Genomic DNA, 23,964 nt, shown 5'->3' on the forward strand with positions numbered 1-23,964 from the left:
TAAATTCCTCATTAGATTATTGATCCAAAAAGAAACCTCTATCTCTAAAATTATGGAGAATAAGCACTTAGCTGTTAGCTAGTTCACAAAGCATTGTTGGCTCATTCTTCTCACTTAATATTACTTGGTGGGAATTATAATACTAATAGTCATTTACATATAAAAAATAAGACCCAGAGAAAGGAAGTGAGTCCCCCATGTTCTCACAACTGGTAAACGACAGGGCCAGCAGCTGAACTCTGGTCAGTCACACTTTCAAGTCTACAGGATGGGCAGGAAGCGCAGAAAGTTTGGAAGGCCTGGTGGTGCATCGGAAGAGTCAAACAAACTTGGTCCTGTCCCCTCTCCTGCAGCATCCAAGGGGAGGGGCAATGCAGTTCTGAAGCTCCCCAAGGGCAGCTGAAGGGAATCAAGAGCATGACACCATGCATATCGGAACTCCACATACTGTATTTTCTGTTGAATGAAGCCAGCTTTGTAGACATTTCCATCCATTTTCACTTGATGCCAATATTGCGTTTCAGACTGTCTTTTTCAATTCTTCCAGTGAGGACATTAGCACCTGGAAAAAGAACTGGAGCCTAGACTAGAACAGATGTGAAAAGAAGCTATGGCATGTTTCACCTCTCCTGGGAACAAATCTCTCAACTATTGTTTTACTGAAATGAGTTCAGGGTACTACTGTGCCCAGATTATCCTCGTCTTTCCATCCTGGACTAGTCTCAGGGACTCGCCCTTTCCCTAACATGGTTGTTCCCCAATGACTTAAAAGGCTCTGTCCAACCTGCAGTTTAAGTGGAATAAACTTGTCACAAAAGGACAAAATACTGTACGATTCCACTCATACGAGGTGCTTACAGAGTCAAATTCATAGAGACAGAAAGCAGAATGGTGGTGCCAGGGAACAGGAAGCGGGAGAGGCATTACTATTTAGTGGACTTTCAGTTTTCTTCTGGAGATGGATAGTGGTGATGGTTGCACAACAATATTAATGTACTTAATAAATACTACTGACTTACACACTTAAAAATGGTTGAGATGGTGTGTTTTATGTTATGTGCAATTTACCACAATTTTTAAAAATTGAAAAAGGGAACAGCTTGAACACTAGGATTATATAGCATTGTATCAACACAGCCAAAACTAGATACAAAATAGATGTACATCTTCATGCCCAACTCCTAATTTTCCTTCTGCTGAATAAAGCATCTCCTTGCTCTGCTAATGAAAACTAGCATTTTCTTATAAGTCACTAGCTCAGAAAATTCAGAATTTTCCACTATTAATCCACTAGAGACCACTGCTGGGCAGACAGATCTAACAGGCAGCACTGTGCAGGAAAGAGAATGTACCCCTCACGACCCAACAGCTCCCCCAAGTGGCTTCAGCAGTTCCCCCAGAGGAAAACAGACCCCTTTAAACAGAGGAACAGACTTATTTTCCATAACTTTTAGCTATTTTTGGTACTGCCAACCTGAATATCAGAAGAAAAAAAAAAAATCTGTTATACATACTTTAATTTCTTCCAAATAATTTGAGATCTTCTTCCCCTGAATCTCAAAATGAAGATACCTATTTCAAGCAATAAGCAATTCCCGGATCCAAGGGAACCAGTTTTTCATAATTTTTTTCCAATAACTTGCCATTCATAAGGATTTACTAGAGCACACTCACCCATAGAGTGCCCCAGGAAATCTTGTTTAAAAATACATACTTTAACCATTTAAATTTGGTACTTTGGACCTAAATTTACCTTACAGCCAGGACTTAAGAAAAACACTTATGAAACTGCTTAACTGTCTAGGAATTTTTTAAAGCTTCCTTTACGAGAGATGTTTTTTAAGTTATCTGCTTTTTAACTAATATATCTCTTTATCATGCTGTAATTTTGCTGGACGCCTAGGGCATTTCATGTGGATCTCAGAAATTCTGGTTTAGGGTCCTAGACTCTTGAAATATATGCACCTTCTCTTGGTATTTCCTAGGATTTATCAGAAACTGAATGCTTACGCCCAGAATGGCAGCAGAAGCAAACTAAAACTTCAAAATTTTTTATTTTGGGTTGGAATTATATCAACTCAGTCTAGAAATGTTGATATTCACTCTGATTAGAAAGGTCTTTAATTTTCAAAATAAAAACAAAATTTGATTTGATATATTCAATTATTAAATGATTTATTTCAAAATAGGTTTAGAAACAACTGGTAAATAGATGGAAACTCCTGGTCTACATTCACAGAATTAAGAACTGGGAGAAAATAAGAAGCAAAATATTATCTGCGGTTTTAGAGACAAAAAAAAAAAAAAAAAAAACCCAAAATGAGCAAACATTTCATCTAAGATTTCTGATTTATCACTTCTATGATTACTCCCCTGGGTACCAGATGCCTTTGAAAACAGATTTGCCTGATGGAGTCATAGGCACAATCCTTGAAAACCACAGAGCACCCAAAATGACAATCACCAGGACAGAATTACCTAGGAGAAAACAAGCCAAGGCCAATTATAGAACCTTGGATTTGAATGATTACATGATCATTTAAGAAACTGTCAATCCAATAATCTCCACAAGACATTTAGACATGTTTTCTACATATCAAAAGGCAGAGACTAAAGGCCCTGGCATCAACAATAAGACTTGATATAAATGAATTAAAAAGTTTATTAGCCATAGAAAAACATCTATTCCTTAAAATCAATTCTCGATAAGTTCTCTGTAAAACAGTAAGCTTACAGAAAATGTCTTTCTCATGAACAGAAAATCACCATGCTTTTGGTCCAAGATATGTTGGGTTTTTCTCCTTCTTCATATGATAGACAGATGGATGTAGCCAAATCTATGAACGAGTGTACTTGCCCCAAATGTGCAACATAAATACAGAAGCGATGAACAGAAGACTCATAACCAATACTGGAACAGGACCACTGAAAATAAGAAGGAGAGGCACATTTACTTTCAGTGATAATACATTATTATATCTGTAATACTAAAGATTGCCTGGAGGAAGGGAGGAGGGGGAGAGCACCTAAGGTACATCCAAGAGTATTATTTACATCATTACAAAATAGTCCCCAAATTATTATTGTGGACATTTTAAGGGTGTGGTGATAGCATTCTTGTTATTTTGACCGGAAAAATCCTTATCCTTTAGTAAAATGTACTAAAATATATACAAATAAAATGATCAGATGTATTTTGAGACACTAGTCAAATTTCATGTATTTGATATTTTCCATAATAAAAACAAGTAAAATTTCCCAAACCTCTTTAAGTGCAAATGATCCAAATATCAAACTATTATTTCAAATTAAGATTATTATTTAAAGACAATCTTCATTGTCTAACTACAATATACTACAAAAACAAAGATGAGAACCACATTATAAGTTACAAAGTGTTTTCAAATATATAATTCCATTTAATCAACAAATTCACATATTAATCTCAATTTACATATGGAAAACTGAGGCCAGAGAGATTATTTGCCTTAGAACACACAGCCAGAATTAGAGACCTGAACTTGAGTTTTCTGATTCCACACATATTGCTCATTTCACTGCTTTAAGATTTCCATCTTCAAGGCTGGGACATTCTGGGCAACATGTGTTCAGTTTGATTTATGAGTTTACTGTAGGAAGGAAATAGACTTTACTCATCATCCCTTACCTAAATCAAATGCTTTTCAAGTTGAGAATTGGTACATAAGTTTCTTACAGGGAGAACGCCTTAAGTTTACACCACCTGTAAATGCTGACTTTAGTAAAATGTTACAGACCCCGCCTTTTTGACTCTTCCTGCAAACAATGGTTTTGAATTCAAGCTGTCACTTCACCTCTTGGATACAACTAGGGAGTGGAAGTAGAAAGACCCCAGAAATCTTAACAATTAAGGCAGTGGAGTAACCCAGTGGTGCAGCAGGTAACAGAATCCTCCAGTGAACAATAACAAAAGAGATCGAAGCCCTTACTATACTATTTTGTTCTTTAAAAACCTGCACAATTACGAGAGTAAACAAATTTTAAAATATATGGGAAGAGATCTTCATCATATTGCAACTGATCACACTCCCTACTTTAAAGCAACGTTAGGGTAACATCCACCACAGAGCATAAAGCTGAGAGTGCAGCTCTGAGTTCAAGTGCCAAAGTCCGAAAGCCAACTCCATCAATTATGAGCTACGACTGTAGCCCTCTTATTGAACCTTCTCCAAGCCCAGTTACCACATCTGTAAAGTAGTGATGATTGTAGTACCTCTCATAGGATCGCTGAGGTATTAAATAAATTAATACACACACAATGTGAGTGTATTAAAAATCAGATTATAATAAGCTCTCAGAAAACGCTATTATCATCAACCTGAAAAAAATTCTAAACTCTTACAAAGAGCCAACAAGCTGTAAGATGTTACTTGACTGTTCCAAGATGTGGATTTGTGGATACTAATTCTCAACTGTGTCCTCTCACCAAAAACATCTCTCTCTGGCATGATGAAACTGTGCTTAATGACACTTCAAGGACCAGCTTCTATCGATTCCTAGGAATACTCAAGCAGTAGCAATGGGCACGCTTGGCTGCAGGACAGTGAAAACCCAGAGCAAGCACAAGTGAGACTCACCCACAAGAGAGCAGCTTTACCGACTTCTTGTGAAGGGTTTAATTAGAGGCCCCTGGATACCCTAAAGAGCAAGGGCTTCAAAATGTCTCTCTGAAATACTCAGAAAACTTACCTCTACCAAAGACCAAAGGTTGTTTGAATGCCATCGATTCACATATCCCCAACTCCAACAACTATTTCCTAAAAACATGCTCATCTTACAAGTCTTCAAGAATTCTGGGTAAGTCTTCATAAACTAAATTTGTGATCTAAGCCAAGCTATTGGTCAAGTTAATTAAACTAATCCAAATAAATCTAATTTTGTCTCTTCTACCAGACAGGTGGTATGGGATTGAACAGTCAGAATATTTGGTTCCAGTTCTGGCTAGCTAGCTTATCTTTGACACATAACTTTGTCTCCCTAAGCCTGAGCTTCTGAACCTGCAGTTCTGTGCAAATAAGAGTTGTTGTCTTTATTCCAATTCCTCATCCACTGGGTTTAGTCAGGAAACAGCTGTACGCAGAGCTGTCCTGGAGCCGACTTGACCAGAAACCTGTGGGATCAGGTCGGCTATACAGTACCAGAAACTCCAGAAAGTGAGGTGAGGAAGGCATGGGGACAAGGATCCCCCAGATGCCCATTCCTGTCACCTAATGAGCATTCTGAGCCTTAAGAACTTGGAAAGTGAGATGTTCACCCTCCTGGGTTTCACGCCACCCATGAAAGGTAAGGAGGCCAAAGAACTTCCAGTAACGCAGCCTGATGCAGCAACTTCCATTAGGCTCTAATAATGTCAGCTTATGCCTCCAGGGGAGCTTTGAAAAATCACCCAACTCGTGTTCACATGTCACCCCTATTTCTCAGGGTGAGACAAGAACACCAAATGAAGAGCAATTTCATCTAGTTAAGCAGTTTTCCCTCCAGTTCTCTCTATTCTCATAATTTATTATGACATAGCTACATGAAGATTTTCCCTTGCTTTCACTCAATCCATGAAGAGATGTTATTCTAGGCACTAAACTAATTGGCTGATATACAGACAAACCAAACCCAGCCCACCTGGCACAATGAAGCTGTCTTATATTGTCAATTTCATCAAAGCAAGCACCCTTGGTGGTAGACAGAGTGCTGCCAAGCGGCTCTGGGATACTAGACAGAGACACAAGGTCTGCTTCCAAGACTTACACTTTGAGGCCAGGCGAATCTTCCGTGTAGAATCGCCACATCCCCCCAGTGCCGGCTGAGGTTGTGCGGCCTGCGCTCCTTGTTCCGCAGCTGGCATTTTTCCTGTAAGAGGAAAAAGTGCTACAAACAGCCTTTTCTTGGGAACCCTTATAATGACAATATTACATATGCTACCATTACACTGTTAAAGAACCGGAAAAAAGAAAATGCTTTTCATTAGTACATCCCATATTCTTGTTTTTACTCCACTGGTCATGATAACCACTATGAACTGAGTACCTGCCATATGGTAATGCATACGATAACCCTGGAGAGTAGTTACCATTTCTGTTTGAAACATGAGGAAATGAGGCTCAGAAAAGATTATGCAAAGTGCCTAAGACCATAGAGCCAGCAGGTGGCCGAGCTGGGCTGTAGACCCAGTTTTGACTCCACAGCCCATCCACTTGCCCACACATACAGGCAGCTAATTTAGACGATGTATTTCAACTTCTGTTCACATGTATCTTTGTGAAGTCAAGTAATAAACACCTACTCTAAAATGCCCTGAATCTATATACAGTTGACCCTTAACAACATGGATTTGAACTATGTGGCTCTACTGATATGCAGTTTTCAATAAACACCATAAATGTATTTTCTCTTCTTTATGATTTAATGTTTTTCTCTAGCACGCTTTATTGTTAAGAATATAGTATATAATACATATATATGTGTTAATCAACTGTTTATATTATTGGCAAGGCTTCCTGTCAACAGTAGGCTATTAGTAGTTAACTTTTTGGAGAGTCAAAAGTTATATGTGAATTTTCGACTGTGGGGCAGTAGGTGGGTGGGTGGTGTGGCACCCTTGTTGTTCAAGGGTCAACTATAATCTGATTTTTAAATGACTACTTTAAAATGTTTTTAAATTACTATATTTGCTACGAGAGACAAAAACATTAAGCTTTAATTGTACCAAGTTCCAAAATGGAGCATATATTTTACAAAAAAAAATTTTGTAATCATTTCACTATTTTGATATACTGACCATAGATTGTGGACAGTAAGACAGGATGTGAAAAAGTACAGAAAACACCCAACCAGAACTTGTTCCTCACAAGGGGATCAAAGCCCGTGACATGAGCTGTGTGAGGCAGGCAGTCCTCGCATACGGACAGACAGAGCCTAACAGCACTTAGGCCATGGACCAGAACAGGCCCAGGAACCTTTCCCTCTCTTCCTCAGTCACTGGGGAAGCCACTCAGCAACTATTCTCCCACAAGGCACTACTCCCATCCACTTCTCATCTCGCCTCAGGGCTAGAGTGCTACAGCATGAGAGTAAGTACTAAAGGTGAGAGAAGTCAGAAGAAGTCTTCTGCAGTCCATTTATCACCCACTCGGAAATTCTAGGTAAGGGTAAAGGAAGAGAGAGGGTAAGCTCTGTCCCATCACTGCCCCTCACCATTAACCAAAACCCAGTATACCCGCCCTTAAAATCCCATTCCAGTTATCTGTGGGCTACTGATTCTGAATTTTTTTAAAAAAGAAGAGCACAGAGGAAGAAACCAGAAGTGAAAACCCGATCTTCACCAGCTCTTCTCACTGTCCTCCCAGTTCTGGTCCTAATCCCCACCTCACCTCACCCTGGCACGGACTTTACCCCACACTTTAATGGAAAAAGCACTGGTTAGAGATCAGGGAGCTTGCCCTGCTGCCTGAAATAGAAGAGTGGAGTTCTGGCTCCAGTTTGGGTTCCAGCAAAAGTGCTGTGTTCATGCTAGAACTGAGAGAGCAATCAGCGTCAAACAATAGTTTGGATCTACTGTACTACAAAGATTATATTTCAGATACATTAATTATTGGTTACATGGTGGCATGGGAACTTATAACTCCATTTGTTTGACTGTTTCTATGGGAAAACTGATTGTAAACAGCAAACATACTGTATAGGGGTTTACAAAGTAATCCATACTCTTAGAAGAACTTTCACACCCCGAGATACACATCATTAATGTGTGGGGCAGGTACCTAAAATTTTCTTCCTTGTTTATTAAAGGGAACTTGAGCTAGACAGTAAACCCCGTGTGGACATAATAAGTGACAGGCTGAGCGAGGACAAGGACCCATGTGCTTTTCACTATTCCCATAACCTTCAAACTCCAGATCCTGTCTTTAAAATCTCCTGGAATTACAGGAGCTCCAAAGGAATCAGTCTGGACTCTTTTAAGATTTCTTACATCTGCTGACACATGGAATGTGTCCTTCTATAAGACGATTTGAAAGTCAGGGTCCCTAATTCCACCACTCTATAGCCCCCACCCAGGCTTACTTTTCTTCATAGCCCTTCTTGCCTAAAATCACTTTATTTATTCATTTGACTTGCTGACAGTCGTCTCCCACACTGGAATATTAAGGTTCATGAGACCACACCCTGCCTATCTTGTTCACAGATACATCCTCAGAGCTGAAACAGTGCCTGGCATGTTCCTTCAATAACTATTGATGACTATCTTACCATCCCTGGCTGTTCCATCATCTTAATATCTCTGATTCCCATTAGGCCTGCTTGAATACTGTGGAGCACTTTACACTTTATAGTGCATTATTGTTCCTTTCCATCCTCATAGCACTTTCCTTTTATACTATATTAGAAAAGAGCAAGGACTTCAACCCCAATCTGACCTTAAATCTCATAACGTTTCTTCTCCAAGGTTAATACTATCTCTATCACCTCACTGAGCATGGAGAGAGAATGCAAATCTGTTCAGAATTGCTTTTCACAGTTCTATCAAAATTGCTTTCCTCTGAGCTGAAATCTGCCTCAGTAAAGTTCAAATTATCAGTTTTAGATTTATCTACTGTAGCCGACAAAGTTTCATCATTCTTCACATCCTTACAAAGAGGTTTCACGTATCTCCTTTCAAGGTCCTACCCTCTCTAGATAAAACCCCAGTAGTTCCTCCAAAAGTCCAAAACAAAAGGGTTGCTTGATTCCTTCATTCATTTATCATTTATTGTGTCGGGCCTCACAGTAAAATAGAGATGACTTGGACAGTTTCTGTCTAAGTCTAATGAAAGAGATAAACACAGAAACAAATGATACCATGATATGAATGAAGTGCTTTGAGAATAAAAGGGAAAACTAGTAGCTACTGCTGCTTTCAGAGTCAGGAAAGGCCTCAAGTGGAAATAACTCTGAGCTTAATCTTGGGAGAATAAATAGAAATTTGTGTGAGTGTTGGGGGTGGGGTCTAGTGAGTTCAGAAAAGAGTAATAAGCTCCCTGTTGCTGGATCACAGGGAAGTGGGAGAAGAGAGGCTGTTGAAAAAATAACCAAGAACCTCTGTCTCCCCCTCGCCCCTTTTTAAGTTCAGCAAAAAAAAAAAAAAAAAAGAAAAGAAAAAAAAAAAAACAGAGAAACTAAGTAGAAGAGGGACAGAATCAGAGCACAGGATTGATTGGAGTGGAAATGACCTGGAAAGTAGAAGAGTTAGGCAGAAAATGCAAACGTCTACATGAAGAGGAGCTGACTGCTAAATTGGGGCAACAGAAATGGAGACAAAAAGAAATGAGGCTTTTCATGTGTGATTTAAAGTCTGACAAATGACTGGACAGAGACAGAGCATAAGAAAAATCCAAGATGACACTTAAGTTCTGGCTTTGGGTGAACGAGTGTACGGCAGTGCCATATGGAATTAAGGAAATATAACTAGGGGTAGGCTAGGGCTGAAATGATCCGAGACTGAGTTTTGTGTCCGACAAGTCATGTTAAATTAAGTGTGTATGAGACTTCCAGGTAGAAATGTGAGTGCAAAGCTCAGAGCCAAAGACACCAGTTCAACGACATCAGTTTTGTCAAAGTTGTGTCTGACTCTATTTCAATGTAACTTTCCTTTAGTGGTAGCAGAAACTGTGCAATGCGAAGAAAATGTTACTTCCTTCTCCAGACACAAAAGACCAGAAGCCCATTACTCCTACTACCACGTCACCTGAGGCTCATTTTGCCCTTGTGAATCTTAAAATCCCAAAGTCTCCTTCTCAAGACCAGCGAATTCTTGGGCCGCATCTGTCCGAGCCCACAGCCAAGAGGGTCGCAGGGATCCTTACCTCTGCCGGACGGTGGAACCCGCCGCCCGGGCGGCCACTGCTTTACTGGGAGAGCGTCCTGAGGAGCCCACGTTAGTGCCACTGGGGGTCGGACCAGGCTGTAAAGGGAGACAAGGTGACAGTCAGGTGAGCGCTGCCCGCCAGCCCCCAGCACCGCGGCCCTGACAGCCGAGACCTGCACCTGAACAGGATGGAGGGAATAGCCAGGAAACCACGGAAGGAGGGCAAAGCGTAAGGTAGAAGTAAAGGAGCCAGGGAGAAGCAGGGTCTAAGGAGGGACAGATAGAGGCACCATACCATGCTGGAAACTGGAGGATGGCAAGAGGCTGAAGCAAAGCACGGGAAAGCGATGGAGATCTCAAAGGACCGGCGGCTGGAGAAACTGGGTCAGGCCCCGCCCCGAAACCTGCTGGCAGGGTCCTCGCTGACTCCAAGGACGCCTGGGTTGTCCCACCACATGCCTGTAGAAATTTTGCTACAGGCGACTTGGTCAGCTGCTGTGTGAAAAGTACAGACACTTCGTCTCCTTTCTTTGGATTACAGAGTCCTTCATAGAGTCCAGTCCCTACTAAAGGGAAGATATAGCCATGGTCAGACGAGAAAGTTTTTCTACGGCAGCTACTAGACGCCCACAGATTTGCGCTGATGTGGCCGAGGCGACGCACGCGCTGCGGGGCGTGGTCAGCTCCGCAGTGGCCAGCTGGGAGCCGGGGGAAGGAGCAGGCGCTCCAGTCCCCAAGGGCGCCGGCGCAAGTTCCGGGCTATGGTGGAGAAGCAGGCTCAGGACAAGGAGATGGGCCCCAACCCGTCGGTGTTGTTTCTGCACCCTGACCTGGGTGTGGGTGGCGCCGAGCGGCTGGTCCTGGACGCGGCGCTGGCATTGCAGGCGCGAGGGTGTAGCGTGAAGATCTGGACGGCACACTACGACCCGAGCCACTGCTTCGCGGAAAGCCGCGACCTACTGGTCCGCTGCGCTGGGGACTGGCTGCCGCGCAGCCTGGGCTGGGGCGGCCGTGGCGCCGCTGTCTGTGCCTACGTGCGCATGATCTTCCTGGCGCTCTACGTGCTCTTCCTCGGCGATGAGGAGTTCGACGTGGTTGTGTGCGACCAGGTGAGGCCTCCACGCCGGGCCCTCGCCGCGTCTCCTTTTCTCACTGTACAGGGCACGCTGCATGACCTCTGACGACCTCTCCCAGTCTGTGGTTCGGAAAGATTGGAACTGATCTGGAGAGATGAGAGCTGGGAGTGACTATAGTTCTTGTACTTCAGTGTGAACGCTTTAATGTTGCACGCTGTAGGGTCCCACCCTCAGAAGTTTCATCCAGGAGCCCTGAGGTGGGGCCCCGAAATCTTCGTTTTTAAACTGGCTCGTCGGATGATTCTGAAGCAGCTAGGACTTGGGGCTCTTTCTGAGAAACAAATGCATTAGAAATCAGCCTTCGGTCACCTTTTATTTCTGTAACTCGTTTGTCGTTTGTTTTCCTTCTGCGTTACTCCTGTTGATGCTACTTCTAGGCCAGAACATCCCACTGTTTGTAGCCTTTGGAGCCAGGCCATCCTGTTTCTCAGCAGTGTCATGTGTTAAAAACACCAAGCTAAACATGTCATGTTTCTATTAAAACTTTAACGTGGCTCCCATTAGTTTTTGTAGGAAAGTCCAAATTCTTTCCTTTGGTGAAGACTGCTAGCCTGGATCTGGGCTCTAGCTATTCTAGATTCTTTATGTTTCCAACCACCACCCCCTCCCCCTTAAAACATTTTGTTTTAAAAAGTAACATTTACTGGGAATAAAAAATCAAATAATATAAAAAGGTATAATGTAAAAGTCCCATGCCACTTCCACTCCCTAAAGTAGCCACTGTTAACAGTTTATCCTGTAGCCTTACAAAAATTGTCTGTGGCTACACCAGCATATGTGTGTCTGCTGATGAATAAAGCTTCCTACTTGTCATTTAGGATTATGACACACCTACTATTGGACAACTTGCTTTTTTTCCACCCAGAATTTCTATTTGGGGCATCCTTATATATCAGGATTAGAGATTGACTTCTTTCCTTGTGGTAGCTGAAATCTGCTTTTTTGTGTGTGTGTAGCATAATTTATGCATTCTTCTGTTAAAAGACACTAGCAATGTGACCATTTCTTTGTGAACAGAAGGAATGTCCTTGTACCTTTTACCTGTACTTACGCAAACTTGTCCTTTGAATAAATTCCTAGAAATAAAATTAGGTCGAAGAGTTGTTCATTTTAAATGTCAGTAGCTGTTGCCAAATTTGCCTTCCAAAGAAGTTGTGTCACTTCACTCTCCCTCATGTATGATAGAGCCTGTTGCTCCTTGCTCTTGTGCACATTGGTTGTTATCAACCATTTTAATCTTTACCAAACTGATAGGAGGAAACGGTATCACATTATTACTCCTGAGCTACTTTTGATCATCCTTGCTCGTGTGAAAGCTATTTTTAAGAAATGTGGACATTTGCCAAACACCCTGCATGTCTTAACTAGTCAGTAAGTGTGAGGCAGCTGAAACCGCGCAGGTAGAGAAAAAAACTGACCTTGGAAGTAGGAGACCTGGATTCAAGTTACATTTATCTACCACTTCCTAACTAAGCTTTGGATAAATCCCTCAATATCTCTAAAGCTTACCTGCCTCAGGTGTTTAGTGAGCTGGAGGTTAAGTGATTTGTAAAGACTACCGAAAGGAAAATCTAGTAATGCCAGCATGTAGTTCATGTTCAGTAATGATTATGGTTAACATTTATTGAGCATAGACTATGTACTAAATTCTTAACTGTTTACATATCCCATTGCATTTAATAATCGTAAAAACCATATGAGTTTTTTGGTACTATAATTATCACCATGTTACAGAAGAGGAAACAGGCCCAGAGAGAGGTGGATTACTTGGTCATAGTCACACAGCTAGCTAGTAGAGCTGAGATTCAAACCCTGCAATCTTGATTCCAGAGCCTGCACTCCAAACGACTGTAGTTCATTCATTCAGTTCCTTAGGAGGAAGAAGATCCTAGAGCAATTTTATCTAGTATGGTAGCCACTAGCCACATGTGGCAATAGACACTTGAAATGTGACTGGTCTGAACAGAGAAGTGTAAAATACGCACCTGATTTTAAAGATTTAACATGGAAAAACAATAAAATATGTCATTAACTTTTTAAGTATTGGTTATATTTTGAAACGGTAATATTTTAGATAAATGAAATATTTTAAAATTATTTTAACCCTTATGACATTTTTAATGTGGTTACTAGATTTTTATTTCTTGCACAGTGCTCTTCTAGAAGAAACTACTGGACTATTTAGCACATATCCAGCCTTCAACAAACCAAGCATTGTACTGGGTGAGAGTCTGTGAGGACACAAAGCAGAATCTGACATTGGCCATGAGGAGCCTACAGACTAGCAGGCAGGGTGGGGTGTCTGTACTTTCGATTTAATTGAAGTTAGTTGACCGGTCACTATTTGTTGTTGATTTTTGCTTTGACTAGGTGTCTGCCTGTATCCCAGTGTTCAAGCTGGCCAGACGGCCTAAGAAGATCCTGTTTTATTGTCACTTCCCAGATCTGCTGCTCACCAGGAGAGATTCTTTTCTTAAACGTCTGTACAGGGCCCCAATCGACTGGGTGGAGGAACACACCACAGGCATGGCAGACTGCATCTTGGTCAACAGCCAGTTCACAGCTGCCATTTTTAAGAAAACGTTCAGGTCCCTGTCTCACATAAACCCTGATGTCCTTTACCCATCTCTGAATGTCACCAGCTTTGACTCAGCTGTCCCTGAAAAGCTCGATGACCTGGTCCCCAAGGGAAAAAAATTCCTGTTCCTCTCCATCAACAGATATGAAAGGAAGAAAAATCTGACTTTGGCACTGGAAGCCCTAGTAAAGCTGCGTGGAAGATTGACAGCCCAAGACTGGGACAAAGTTCATCTGATCATAGCAGGCGGTTATGATGAGAGAGTCCTGGAGAACGTGGAACACTATCAAGAATTGAAGAAAATGGTCCAGCAGTCTGACCTTGACCAGTCTGTGACCTTCTTGCGGTCTTTTTCAGACAAACAGAAAATCTCACTCCTCCATGGCTGCACATGTGTGATTTACACACCAAGCAATGAGCACTTCGGCATCGTTCCTCTGGAGGCCATGTACATGCAGTGCCCAGTCATCGCTGTTAATTCAGGCGGGCCCTTAGAGTCCATTGTCCACAGCGTCACAGGGTTCCTTTGTGAGCCTGACCCAGTGCACTTCTCCGAAGCAATCGAAAAGTTCATCCATGAACCTTCCTTAAAAGCCTCAATGGGACTGGCTGGCAGAGCCAGGGTGAAGGAAAAGTTTTCCTCTGAAGCATTTAAAGAACAGCTTTACCAATATGTCACAAAACTGCTGGTATAATTAGATTTTTTAAAGGTATTTAAAGATATTTCATTAATATCCTATTTATGGATTGTAGACCCAGTTTTGAAACCATAAACCTAGAATCTAGTGGAGAAGAGTTTTAAAAAAAATACACTTGAACCTTGACTCTAAGCTACCTTCCTGTACACCATACCTTCCTATCTACTTTTTCAGAAAAATGCTTTTATTTTGTAATAATTCTTAGTCTTATCAGTGTTCAGATTTAAATGTGGCATAATTCCATGTTCAGCAGAATATTTTAATTATATTTTCTCTAGATTATTGCTCCTCTGCTTATAAATTTTTAGTCATACTTGGTGTTGATAGTTTAAGCGTATCATCATCAAAGTTGATTATTTTGGCTTCACCACATAATGAGAACAGGGTCACTTTAGTTCCCAGAGTTAGACCACCTAAGTGCTCACTGCCCTCTATTGGGAGATTTTTATTTGCCATACCTTTGCCTGGATCCATAGCAAGAATGCACTGTGCTTTTTTACAAAGATGATTTATTGTATTTTTGCACACTGAGACATGACAATAAAAGATGTTTATCATAGGAAGAGACAATAAAATACTAGTTTTGGGCTTCCGTTACCTATATGTATATATGACAGCCAAACCTGAAGTCAGAAACTAAAGTAAACTGGATATTGAAATGAAGAGAGAATATTGTGCATGAGCTGTGCCTCTTGTTTAGGGTTTAGTTCTTAATACCATCTGATTCATCAGCCTTGTTAATATTTGTGTTGTATTTAGTAAGCTCCTTCTAAGTATGACACACAGATGCTCTTTACCCTTCAAGGCTTGGCTCATGCCACTGTGTGGAGCTTTTCTTGACCCTCCACCCACCTCCCAAAGTGGAAGTAATCTGCCCTTTCTCGTAGTCTACCCCTTTCGTGGCACTGACCGGTCTTACAGTTCATTGTTTACATGTTGGTAAAATAAACACAAAGCACTTCTCAACACACCTTTAAAGCTAAATTCATTTTTAAAGCAAAGATCATTAGCCAAGGGCTCCACATTAATCCACTCTAAGAGCACCGACCTGAGAGCCTAACAGCCTTTGTAACCTTGGGCAGGATACTTAACCTCTGCCTCAGCTGCTTCATCTGTAAGGTGGGATAACTTTGTACTATTCTACTTTCCTCATAGGATGGTTATGACAGTAAAATATTATATGTAAAGTATTTAAAACAGTGGCACATAGTATAGGCTACATAAACGTTAAGCTATTTTATAATTTGGGGGTATCGAAAATTACTGTAGAAGTTCCATGAGTCCATGCTGTACTACTATATTGTTCTTTGGGGATTCTTAAGAGGATGACATTTCAGGCTGCAATTTATCACATAAGTCTGTATCACAGGAGTATTTTAATGAAATGACCTTACCAAAAAAAGGAGTTCTTTAAAATGACTGTCAAATATATTGAGTCTTTTGTAGAATAAAAAGTTCTGTTGAGTTGTCTTCTCTGGTATCGTGATAGCTTACTGTCCCGTAAAGTAGGTGATCCCCACTCTGTGGCTTGGTGCATATGTTTCTCAGGGAACTACAACCTCTGAGAAAGGCTCTGGCCACTGGGTTTAAGACTGACAGACTCAGTTCTGATCCATAACTGATCATGCTCTGGTGCTTACCCATTATATATATAGGTCCTATAACTTGCCTGTTTGACCATTTTATGCAGATCCTTCCAAAATGAGCTACGTGGGTTCATGGGCCTTAAGCTTTACTTCCCTTCGTTGTCTTAAGCCCCAGCGGGTGATAGTAAGACCACAGATCTGGGAGGGATGGCCCTGCCTGCCACGAGCTTCTAGCCTCTAATGCATTGACCCCTAGCTCCTGGACCTAGGATGGAACTTTGCCCATAGGAGGTATTCACAGCTTCTAAAACTAAGCTGACATCAGGGAACATAGAAGCATAGAACGTTGAAGTGAATTGTCTGGGGCTTTATCAATAGTAATTCTTAAAGCATTTACTGTATGCTGGGTGTGATGAGATGCATAGCAGTCAAGTCACTGAGTCCAAATAGTTTCATGAGAATAGGTGGACTTCCTTTATAGGTGAGTGTGGTTAAGCAACTTGCTTCGGTCACACAGCCTTGAGGAGTGGTCAGAGTCTCAAGGGTCCAATTCCAGCCATTTTACCTTTTTTAGTCTAACTTTGCCCTCACCAAACTCCTGTGTGGTGTTTCTTCAGTGAAATTCCCTCTAAGTGTTACCATTCAGGTCCTCGGGTTTAGAAAGGCCTTACTATTCATTTTCCCTTTTCATTTTCAGAGCAACATTGTGAGGTATGATTACCCATTTAATACACAAAGAAAGAAGCTCAGAGACGAGATACTTACGCAAGTATCAACTGAAAAGTGATCAAGCCAGGATTCAACCCACAGTTACCTGATCTATCCAGGACTGTATATAACAGGATTCCTCAGCCTGCACCCCTTTGATAAGCATAAATATTACATGTCTTTCAATACTTTATGAAATAAATACAGCATTCTGAGTCATATCAAAGTGAGGAGACAAGCTGCTCTTCTGTCTTCAAGTTAGTCCTCTGACTAATTACCCATTACCCTAGGCCATCCCCTGTGAGAATCACTGCACTGAGGCCATGCTGCCTGCCCTCCCTGTAGCAGGCACTGGGTCATTCAAAGACCTAGTGGAGTTATCAGGGTCATTTACTTGCTCAAAACAGAAAATTTGAGCTAGCTTAACTCAAAAAAGGTTATTAGCTGGGTGTTTAAAAGAATTCAAGTCACAAAAGACAGTCACACTCCACCAGGGAAAAGTGAACTGAGATAAAATCTTCCCTCATGTGGTCTCTCAAGGAGGTAGCTGTTTTCCTGCATCTGCTTGCTCAGCTGTGCACATGGTTGCAAACCCCTGACTGCTTATTGCCTTCCATGGATGGAGAGATCTCTCACCCCGGTTGGCTGCAATTCACACACACACACACACACACACACACACACACACACACACACACACACACACACGATGGGAAGGGGTGGAGTCATGTACCTGGAAAAGAGATCCACTCACTCAGTAGAGGAGGAGTGGCATTGTTCTTTCTGTTTGAAAGTGATCCAGTGACTAAGGACTTGACAGCCTTTAGAGTTTGTGAAGCTCTTCCCGGGTTGTCTCATTTGCTCTTCATAGCATCCTTCAAGGTAATTATTGTAGTCCTTTTTACAGTAGAAAAGCTGAGACTTACAGCTAGGAGGCAATGGAACAGCAATCAAACCCAGGTCTGACTCCAAGTTGACAGTACTATAGATGCCTCTTGAGTAAATGCCTCATCATCTTCTAACCTGTCCAATATGCCACTTTCACTTCCACCATCTTGTTCCGCCTCTTCTCCTTCCACAAGGAAAATGAGGTATCTGAACACTTCACTACACTGCCCTCAGCTTGCCCCCTGCCCCGGTTCATGACAATCAGCCCTTCTCTGTCCACCTCTGCCAGTATCACTAACTGTCGTGTGACCTCCTTTCTTTACCTTTTTAACTTCCAAAATCAAACCACTCGAAGCTGAGTAGGACCCCAGAGGTAACCTAAATGTATTACACTTACACAGATGGGAAAACTGAGTCCCAGAAAGAGAAAGGGACCTGCCTGAGGTCATACAGAGGGACAGTTGCAGCCCTCCTCTAGCTTCTTTCCGAACCCCCTCACACCACCTCCATGTATCAAAAACCCTTGATCTCCTACCACTTTCTTTGAACTCCTTACCCCTTCATTTCTAACTTCAGCTCCCTGCAGTTCTGTCCCCAACAGCCTGTGAGGGTACTACCATCCAGATGTCTCATGCCTGCTGCCTGAGGAGGGTAGAGAGCTTTCCCAATGACAGACCCAATTTCCAACCTGCCCTCCTTGATTAAACAGCATCCCTTGGGAGGGACAAAAGGGAGAAGAGGTTACGGTGCTGACTCCTGAGGCAAGGGGCTGCTGGAGCCAGCACTCTGTCCTTGTCAAGAGGACTAGAGATTTGGCGGGTCTCACAATAAGGGTGACCTGGCCTTGTAGCCCAGAAATATGACCACAAGTAGATGCTGAAATATCTTGCAGGCAGCGCTATCACTAGGCCAGCCACTGATGTCATTTGAGACAAATATAGTCTAGAAGTCTCTCAGTGTGTGGGGGGCGGGGGGAGGAGGGGTTATAGGGGCACAAAATAGCACAGGCGTGACTTACCTTTGTGACCTGACACACTCACAAGAAGTTGCTAGGCAGAATTAGAACAGTCTGCTAAAATGATGAACTCAGATTGCCCTTTGCTTTTTTGTGTTACTTAACCTAGAATTCCAAATACTGAAAAGGTATCCTGATGGTGATGATTCTAAAAGTCTGGGTTTCCTTATCTGTTAAATGAATACAATCAGATTTAAGTAGCCCACTCCACAGGGTGTTTGTAAAGAATGGACAAATAAGAGAGTGCATAAAAGATACTTAATCGGCATATGAATAAGACAAAGGATGTGAAGCTGATTGGGTAGGGATGAAGGTAGCCTTTCACAAGCCTATATGAATTGCCCTAGTCTGTCGCCACCTCAATAAGGGTAGCATTGGAAGTCTGCCTACCCCAGGGAAAGTCACCTCATGGGGAAATAGATAGATGGTGTAAACAACCGCCAACAAGGGGTATTTCCCTCTCACTTTGTGCATTGCTTAACTCAGGAGGTTTCCAACTGTCGAGACAGGTGGTACTAAAATAAGGACAGACAAATAGATCAATCTAACAGAATAGAGTTCTAAAATAGATCTGCACATATGTGGTCGACTGATTATTGCCAAAACTACTAAGGTAATTCAATGAGGAAAGATAGCCTTTTCAAGAAATGGTGCTGGAACAACTGGATATCTGTATTGATAATAATGAACATCACCTTTATCTCACACAATACACAAAAATGAATGTGAGGTAGACCATAGACCTAAACATGAAAGATAGACTAACAACTTGAAGAAGAAAATCTCCACAACCTTGGAGTAGGCAAAGATTTCTTAGAAAAGATACAAAAAGCACAAAGCATAAGGAGAAAAAAATGGTAAGTTGAATTTCACAAAAACTAAAAACTTCTCAAAGGACACTTTTTTTTTTTTAAAGAAAGACGAGCCACAGACAAGGAGAAAATATTCATAATTAGTATATGTAATAATGATCTGCATCTAGCATAGGTAAAGAACTCTTACAACTCAATAGTAAGAGGACAAACAATCCAAATTTTCTAATGGGCTAAGGATTTGAATGGCTACTTCACAGAAGATATCTGAATGGCCAGTAAGCACATGATAAGATGCTCAACATCATTGGTCATCAAGAAAATGGAAATTAAACTCACAATGAGACACCAGTACACACACCCATAAAATTCAAGACTCTGAGTAAAAACGTTGATGAGAATGTGGAGCAACTGGAATCCTCTCACATTCCAAAATGGTACAGCATCTTTGGAACACAGTTTAATAGTTTCTCATAAAGTTAAACATGACATCTACCATACAACCCGGCAATTCCACTTCAAGGTATTTTGCTTAAAATAAGTGAAAACATATATCTAAACAAAGACTTTTACTCAAATATTCAATGTGCATTAAATTTTTCCTCTGTTTGCTTGTGGGGGTTTTTTTGTTTGTTTTTTTTGTTTTGTTTTGTTTTGTTTTGTTTTGTTTTTTACCTCCCAGCAACTGGTTTTCTCATAGGAAAAAAAGGTTGAACATAAAAGTATAAAATGATCCTATTGGTCACCTATGTTTTAACAACATAGTTTTAGACATCTGTGTTTCCAACTATTGCCTTATTTGGAATGTATAATTTATTCTAATTAATCCCTTATTATATATTTAGATTGCTCCAACCTTTTGCTACTAAAGCAGCCTGCAGGAAAAATAATTGACTTTAAATTCTAAAAGCAAATAGTCAAAAAAATTTAAAAAGCAAATTTAAAAAGCAAGAACAAAAAAAAAAAATCAGAAAAAGGTAGACTTGAAAATGTTGCAAAACTGCCTAGCAGTACGTCAAAAAAAATAGCAATTTAAAAAGGTCACTAACTGATGATATTTATTTTCAAACTAAATTACTAGTTTTCTCTCAGCCAAATTGTACGTTCCCTTTGTATTGTGGAGCTTGGAAATTTAACACTTCAACAGAGTAAATACAGAATCACATGCCAGGACATATATACCACCATTTAAAATCTTAACAAGGTAACTGTGTAAGAACTCTCTTGGTTGCAAGCTGGACTTGGGCGTCTAACCAATACAGAACTGTTCAACAGAAAGTAGAAATTTTTAGGAAGCCGCAGGGATAGAGCGTCATTCAAGGAAAAGTTGTATAACTGACCCAGGAAAAGTGCAGGAATGTAGCTAGGCTTGCAGTTCAAACAGAACCAGGAATTCAAAACCCACCAGAACAGCGTTTGCTTATATAAGATTCACTGTCACTCTTTGTAAATCAGTTCCTTCCTTGTGCCAGGAAACATGACGGACAATTGCAGCTGAGACTGCCATTGTACCATCTGCATCACCAACGAGGAATCGGCCCTCTTTTTCAGAGTTTGAAAAGACAGCAGTGAAGATTCAGATGCCTTCCCTTAAATTAATAAAGCAAGCCAAGGGGCAAGGTACTCTGGTTTCCCAGGCTGAGGACGGCTCCCATCAACTGTGACCAGGATTCAGGGTCACAGGGCATCAGGAATCATTAGCTGAGAGAAAAGAGCCTCGGATGCAGAGAGGAAGGAAGAGGAAGCAGTTCCTGGAAAAAGGTGTGTTGGGCAGATAAAGTAGGTGTCTTCTCCGGGGTTCAAAGTGGAGATCTTCCAAAAACTTACATCCTAGCAAACAAGCCATCATTTCCAACATACCTCTTGCTCATTGCTTCGACTTCCATAGTAAATCTTGCTAGTATCTATTTAGGACCTACCTTGTGCACGGGACTGGGGAAAAAGAAGTGAAATTGTGAAGTTTAATACTATTTTTTTTTTAATGCCTACAGCACCTGGTCTCCCTAGGTGGTCTCCCATCCTAATACTAAACAGGCCGGACCCTGCTTAGCTTTCAAGATCAGACAGGATCAGCCTTGTTCAGGGTGGCATGGCAGTAGACCATGGACTATAGCTCCACTAGGGAACAAACCCAGGACCTTCTGCGTGTAAAGCAGACATGCTAACTGCTACACTATGGAACCACATCCAAGTTTAATAGTCTTTGACTTGTATCTTTCTGCATTGCTTGATATTAATATTCCAAGACCTGACTTTCTGTTCACATTTGAATAACCACATTTTACCCAGGTTTTAGTTTTGAATATCTCTTTTTGGGAGAGAAGGGGATTGTCTAATAAGCAGAGAAATCTTGGATTTAGGGGGGCTTTTTTCCTCGTATCTATGAGTATTGGTGCTTAATTTTTTATTCAACTTTAATAAAGTCTTTATTAAAGACTACTAGGGTTTCTCTTATTATACCTTTGTATATATAGATATATATTCTTTCTACTTTCCTTTTTTTCCTAAGAAAATAAAAAACATTTTCTCTTCCCTCTGCATTCTTTTGATCTACACTGATGTATGCTGTTATCCCAATGTTTCAATATAAATAATTTCTTTCAAATATTTTAATCTTTTGATGTCAGTTTAGACAAGATATTTGCTGCAATTGTTTAGACTTATACAATCAACTGGTCTCACTTCTTCCAACAAGTTCTTATCTGCCTGCCATTCGAGAGTTCCTACTTTAAGTCATTGTTCCCTTCAGGTGGAACATACCTTTGAGTAACACAGTAACATTTTTTGCATAGAGAACATATTCATTTGCATAATTAATCCCCACTGCCTTTACATACAAATAGCTTGATTGTATATAAAATTCTTGAATCCCATGTTTTTCTTTCAAAGCTTTGCAAATGTTGTGTTATCACCTTCTAGGACAGCTTTTCCTATAATATGTTCTGGGGAAAATAAACTGTAAAAGATGCTTCAGGAAAAAAAAGACTTTTATGGTATTTATTCTTTGTATATCAACTCATTGGATCCTCACAGCGCCTGACTACAGTTGATAGAATTTTTTCAACCCATTTTAACAGATGAGAAAACTGAGGCACAAAGAGCTTAAGAAAATATCTAGTAAATGGCAAATTCCAAGTTGTCAGCTCCACGTGACTCACAGCCTACGAGCTGGCAGGTAAGGGAACAACAAAGACAATTTCTATACCTTTCCCAAATCTGAAAAACATAACAAGAAATCTCATGCACTGAAAAGAAAAAGGTACTTTCTACCCAACCGGCTCTGTAACAGAAATGCCACTGAATTGCAGCAAAGGCACTTTAAGGGGTAATCTGATTGTTGTCAGTGCAAGTGTTCAAACTCTGCTGTTGGCCAACGTCCAGGACTCATCACTGAATACTCATCACCTCATCAATGCAGCCTCCTGGACTGACGGGCAAAACAACATCCAAACATTCATTGCACATCTGTGCCCGGCAGATTACACATTAGCAATTCAAATCTGGCCAGTGTACCGGCCGTTCCCGCAAATGCGTCTGTTTGGGTGAGATGCCTTGTTGTCTGGGACGGATAATAACGCAACTCGGTGCAATCTTGAAGAACAATCAACCCATCTTGCGAAGGTGACTGGCTGTGTGTGTTCTTGCCCTGGTAGCGTTGGAACAATAGCCTCATAATGCACTCGACTCAGCTGGCAATGAAGTCCTGTCCTGATTAGTAGCAGTGGCTGGTGTCAATCACCACGGGATGCACCATTGTCCTCTGGTCCCCAACACAGTTTATTTACAGGAAAACAAAGGCTTTGGGGGCTATGGCTGCTTTCCAGAGATTGCAAAATAGATTGAGCTGTCAAGGACACAAAGTAGATGAAGATTAATGAGTTGTGCGGACAATAAATATGAAGCGATGACCATGAATATGCTAATGGGCATTATCCATATACGCCATAATTGCTACCAAAATTAAAAGGTGGCATGAAGGAGATGGGTCACAAGGTGACAGGGAGATAATCTTGGACGCTTGAGACGCTCACCCCAGATAAGACCCTCTACAGGTCTCCTTTCGCAATTAAATCACCCCAAAGCTTCATTGTTTGCAAGCTGTCTGAATAGTCAGTCTCCTTTTAAACAGGGATGTAAGGGGTGAGATGAGGCGGGAGTGCTGGAAAAGTTACTTTAGGGAAAGGTGTAATTAGAATAAGAAAGGTGCTTATCAAAGGCAAGAAGTGATCAGCTGTCAGGCTCTCCCTTCCTCCCCAGGGACAGAACTGTCACTTCAAACTTTAGACCCCCCACCCCACCCCAGAACCACAGGGATTATTATAACTATAAGAATGTTATTTAGATCTTTTTGGGGAGGAATAGCTGATTTTTCAAATTATTCCAATACTCTGATGATTATTTTTAAATAAACGTAATAGAGACTTTTGAAGAACATAATTTTTAAAGGAAAATAAAATTTTGTTTCCATGAATGATTGGATTTTTGGAAAATCTATGTCCTGTAGAACCATGACATGGTTGTGGCATGACTGAGTCTCATCCAGCCTTGCGGACTGTCTTCACAGTCATCCATCCACCAGTGGGTGCTCTCTGACCCCATCACCCCCTTTCTTCCTTTCCATCCCCCTGGTGGATGGCAGTTATGTTAGCATAATAACATACTGAATAAT

General features: G+C 41.2%; 2 protein-coding genes across 2 annotated transcripts; one reads left to right on the top strand and one right to left on the bottom strand.

Moving 5' to 3' along the window:
* Nucleotides 1-2,158: 2,158 nt before the first annotated feature.
* SEC61B (SEC61 translocon subunit beta) lies at nucleotides 2,159-10,416 on the bottom strand. Its single transcript, XM_039855995.1, has 4 exons — nucleotides 10,170-10,416; nucleotides 9,873-9,970; nucleotides 5,782-5,883; nucleotides 2,159-2,925 (listed from the first exon to the last, which is right to left on the bottom strand). The coding sequence occupies exons 1-4, from the start codon at nucleotides 10,170-10,172 to the stop codon at nucleotides 2,838-2,840; spliced, it is 291 nt and encodes a 96-aa protein (XP_039711929.1). The 5' UTR covers nucleotides 10,173-10,416; the 3' UTR covers nucleotides 2,159-2,837.
* A 124-nt stretch (nucleotides 10,417-10,540) lies between these two features.
* Nucleotides 10,541-15,756, top strand: ALG2 (ALG2 alpha-1,3/1,6-mannosyltransferase). Its single transcript, XM_039855981.1, has 2 exons — nucleotides 10,541-10,983; nucleotides 13,381-15,756. Exons 1-2 carry the CDS (start codon nucleotides 10,636-10,638, stop codon nucleotides 14,281-14,283), a joined length of 1,251 nt encoding a protein of 416 aa, XP_039711915.1. The 5' UTR covers nucleotides 10,541-10,635; the 3' UTR covers nucleotides 14,284-15,756.
* Nucleotides 15,757-23,964: the final 8,208 nt, after the last annotated feature.

This window comes from Pteropus medius, unplaced genomic scaffold, assembly GCF_902729225.1.
Source record: "Pteropus medius unplaced genomic scaffold, Ma_sr-lr_union100, whole genome shotgun sequence".
NCBI lineage: Eukaryota > Metazoa > Chordata > Mammalia > Chiroptera > Pteropodidae > Pteropus > Pteropus medius.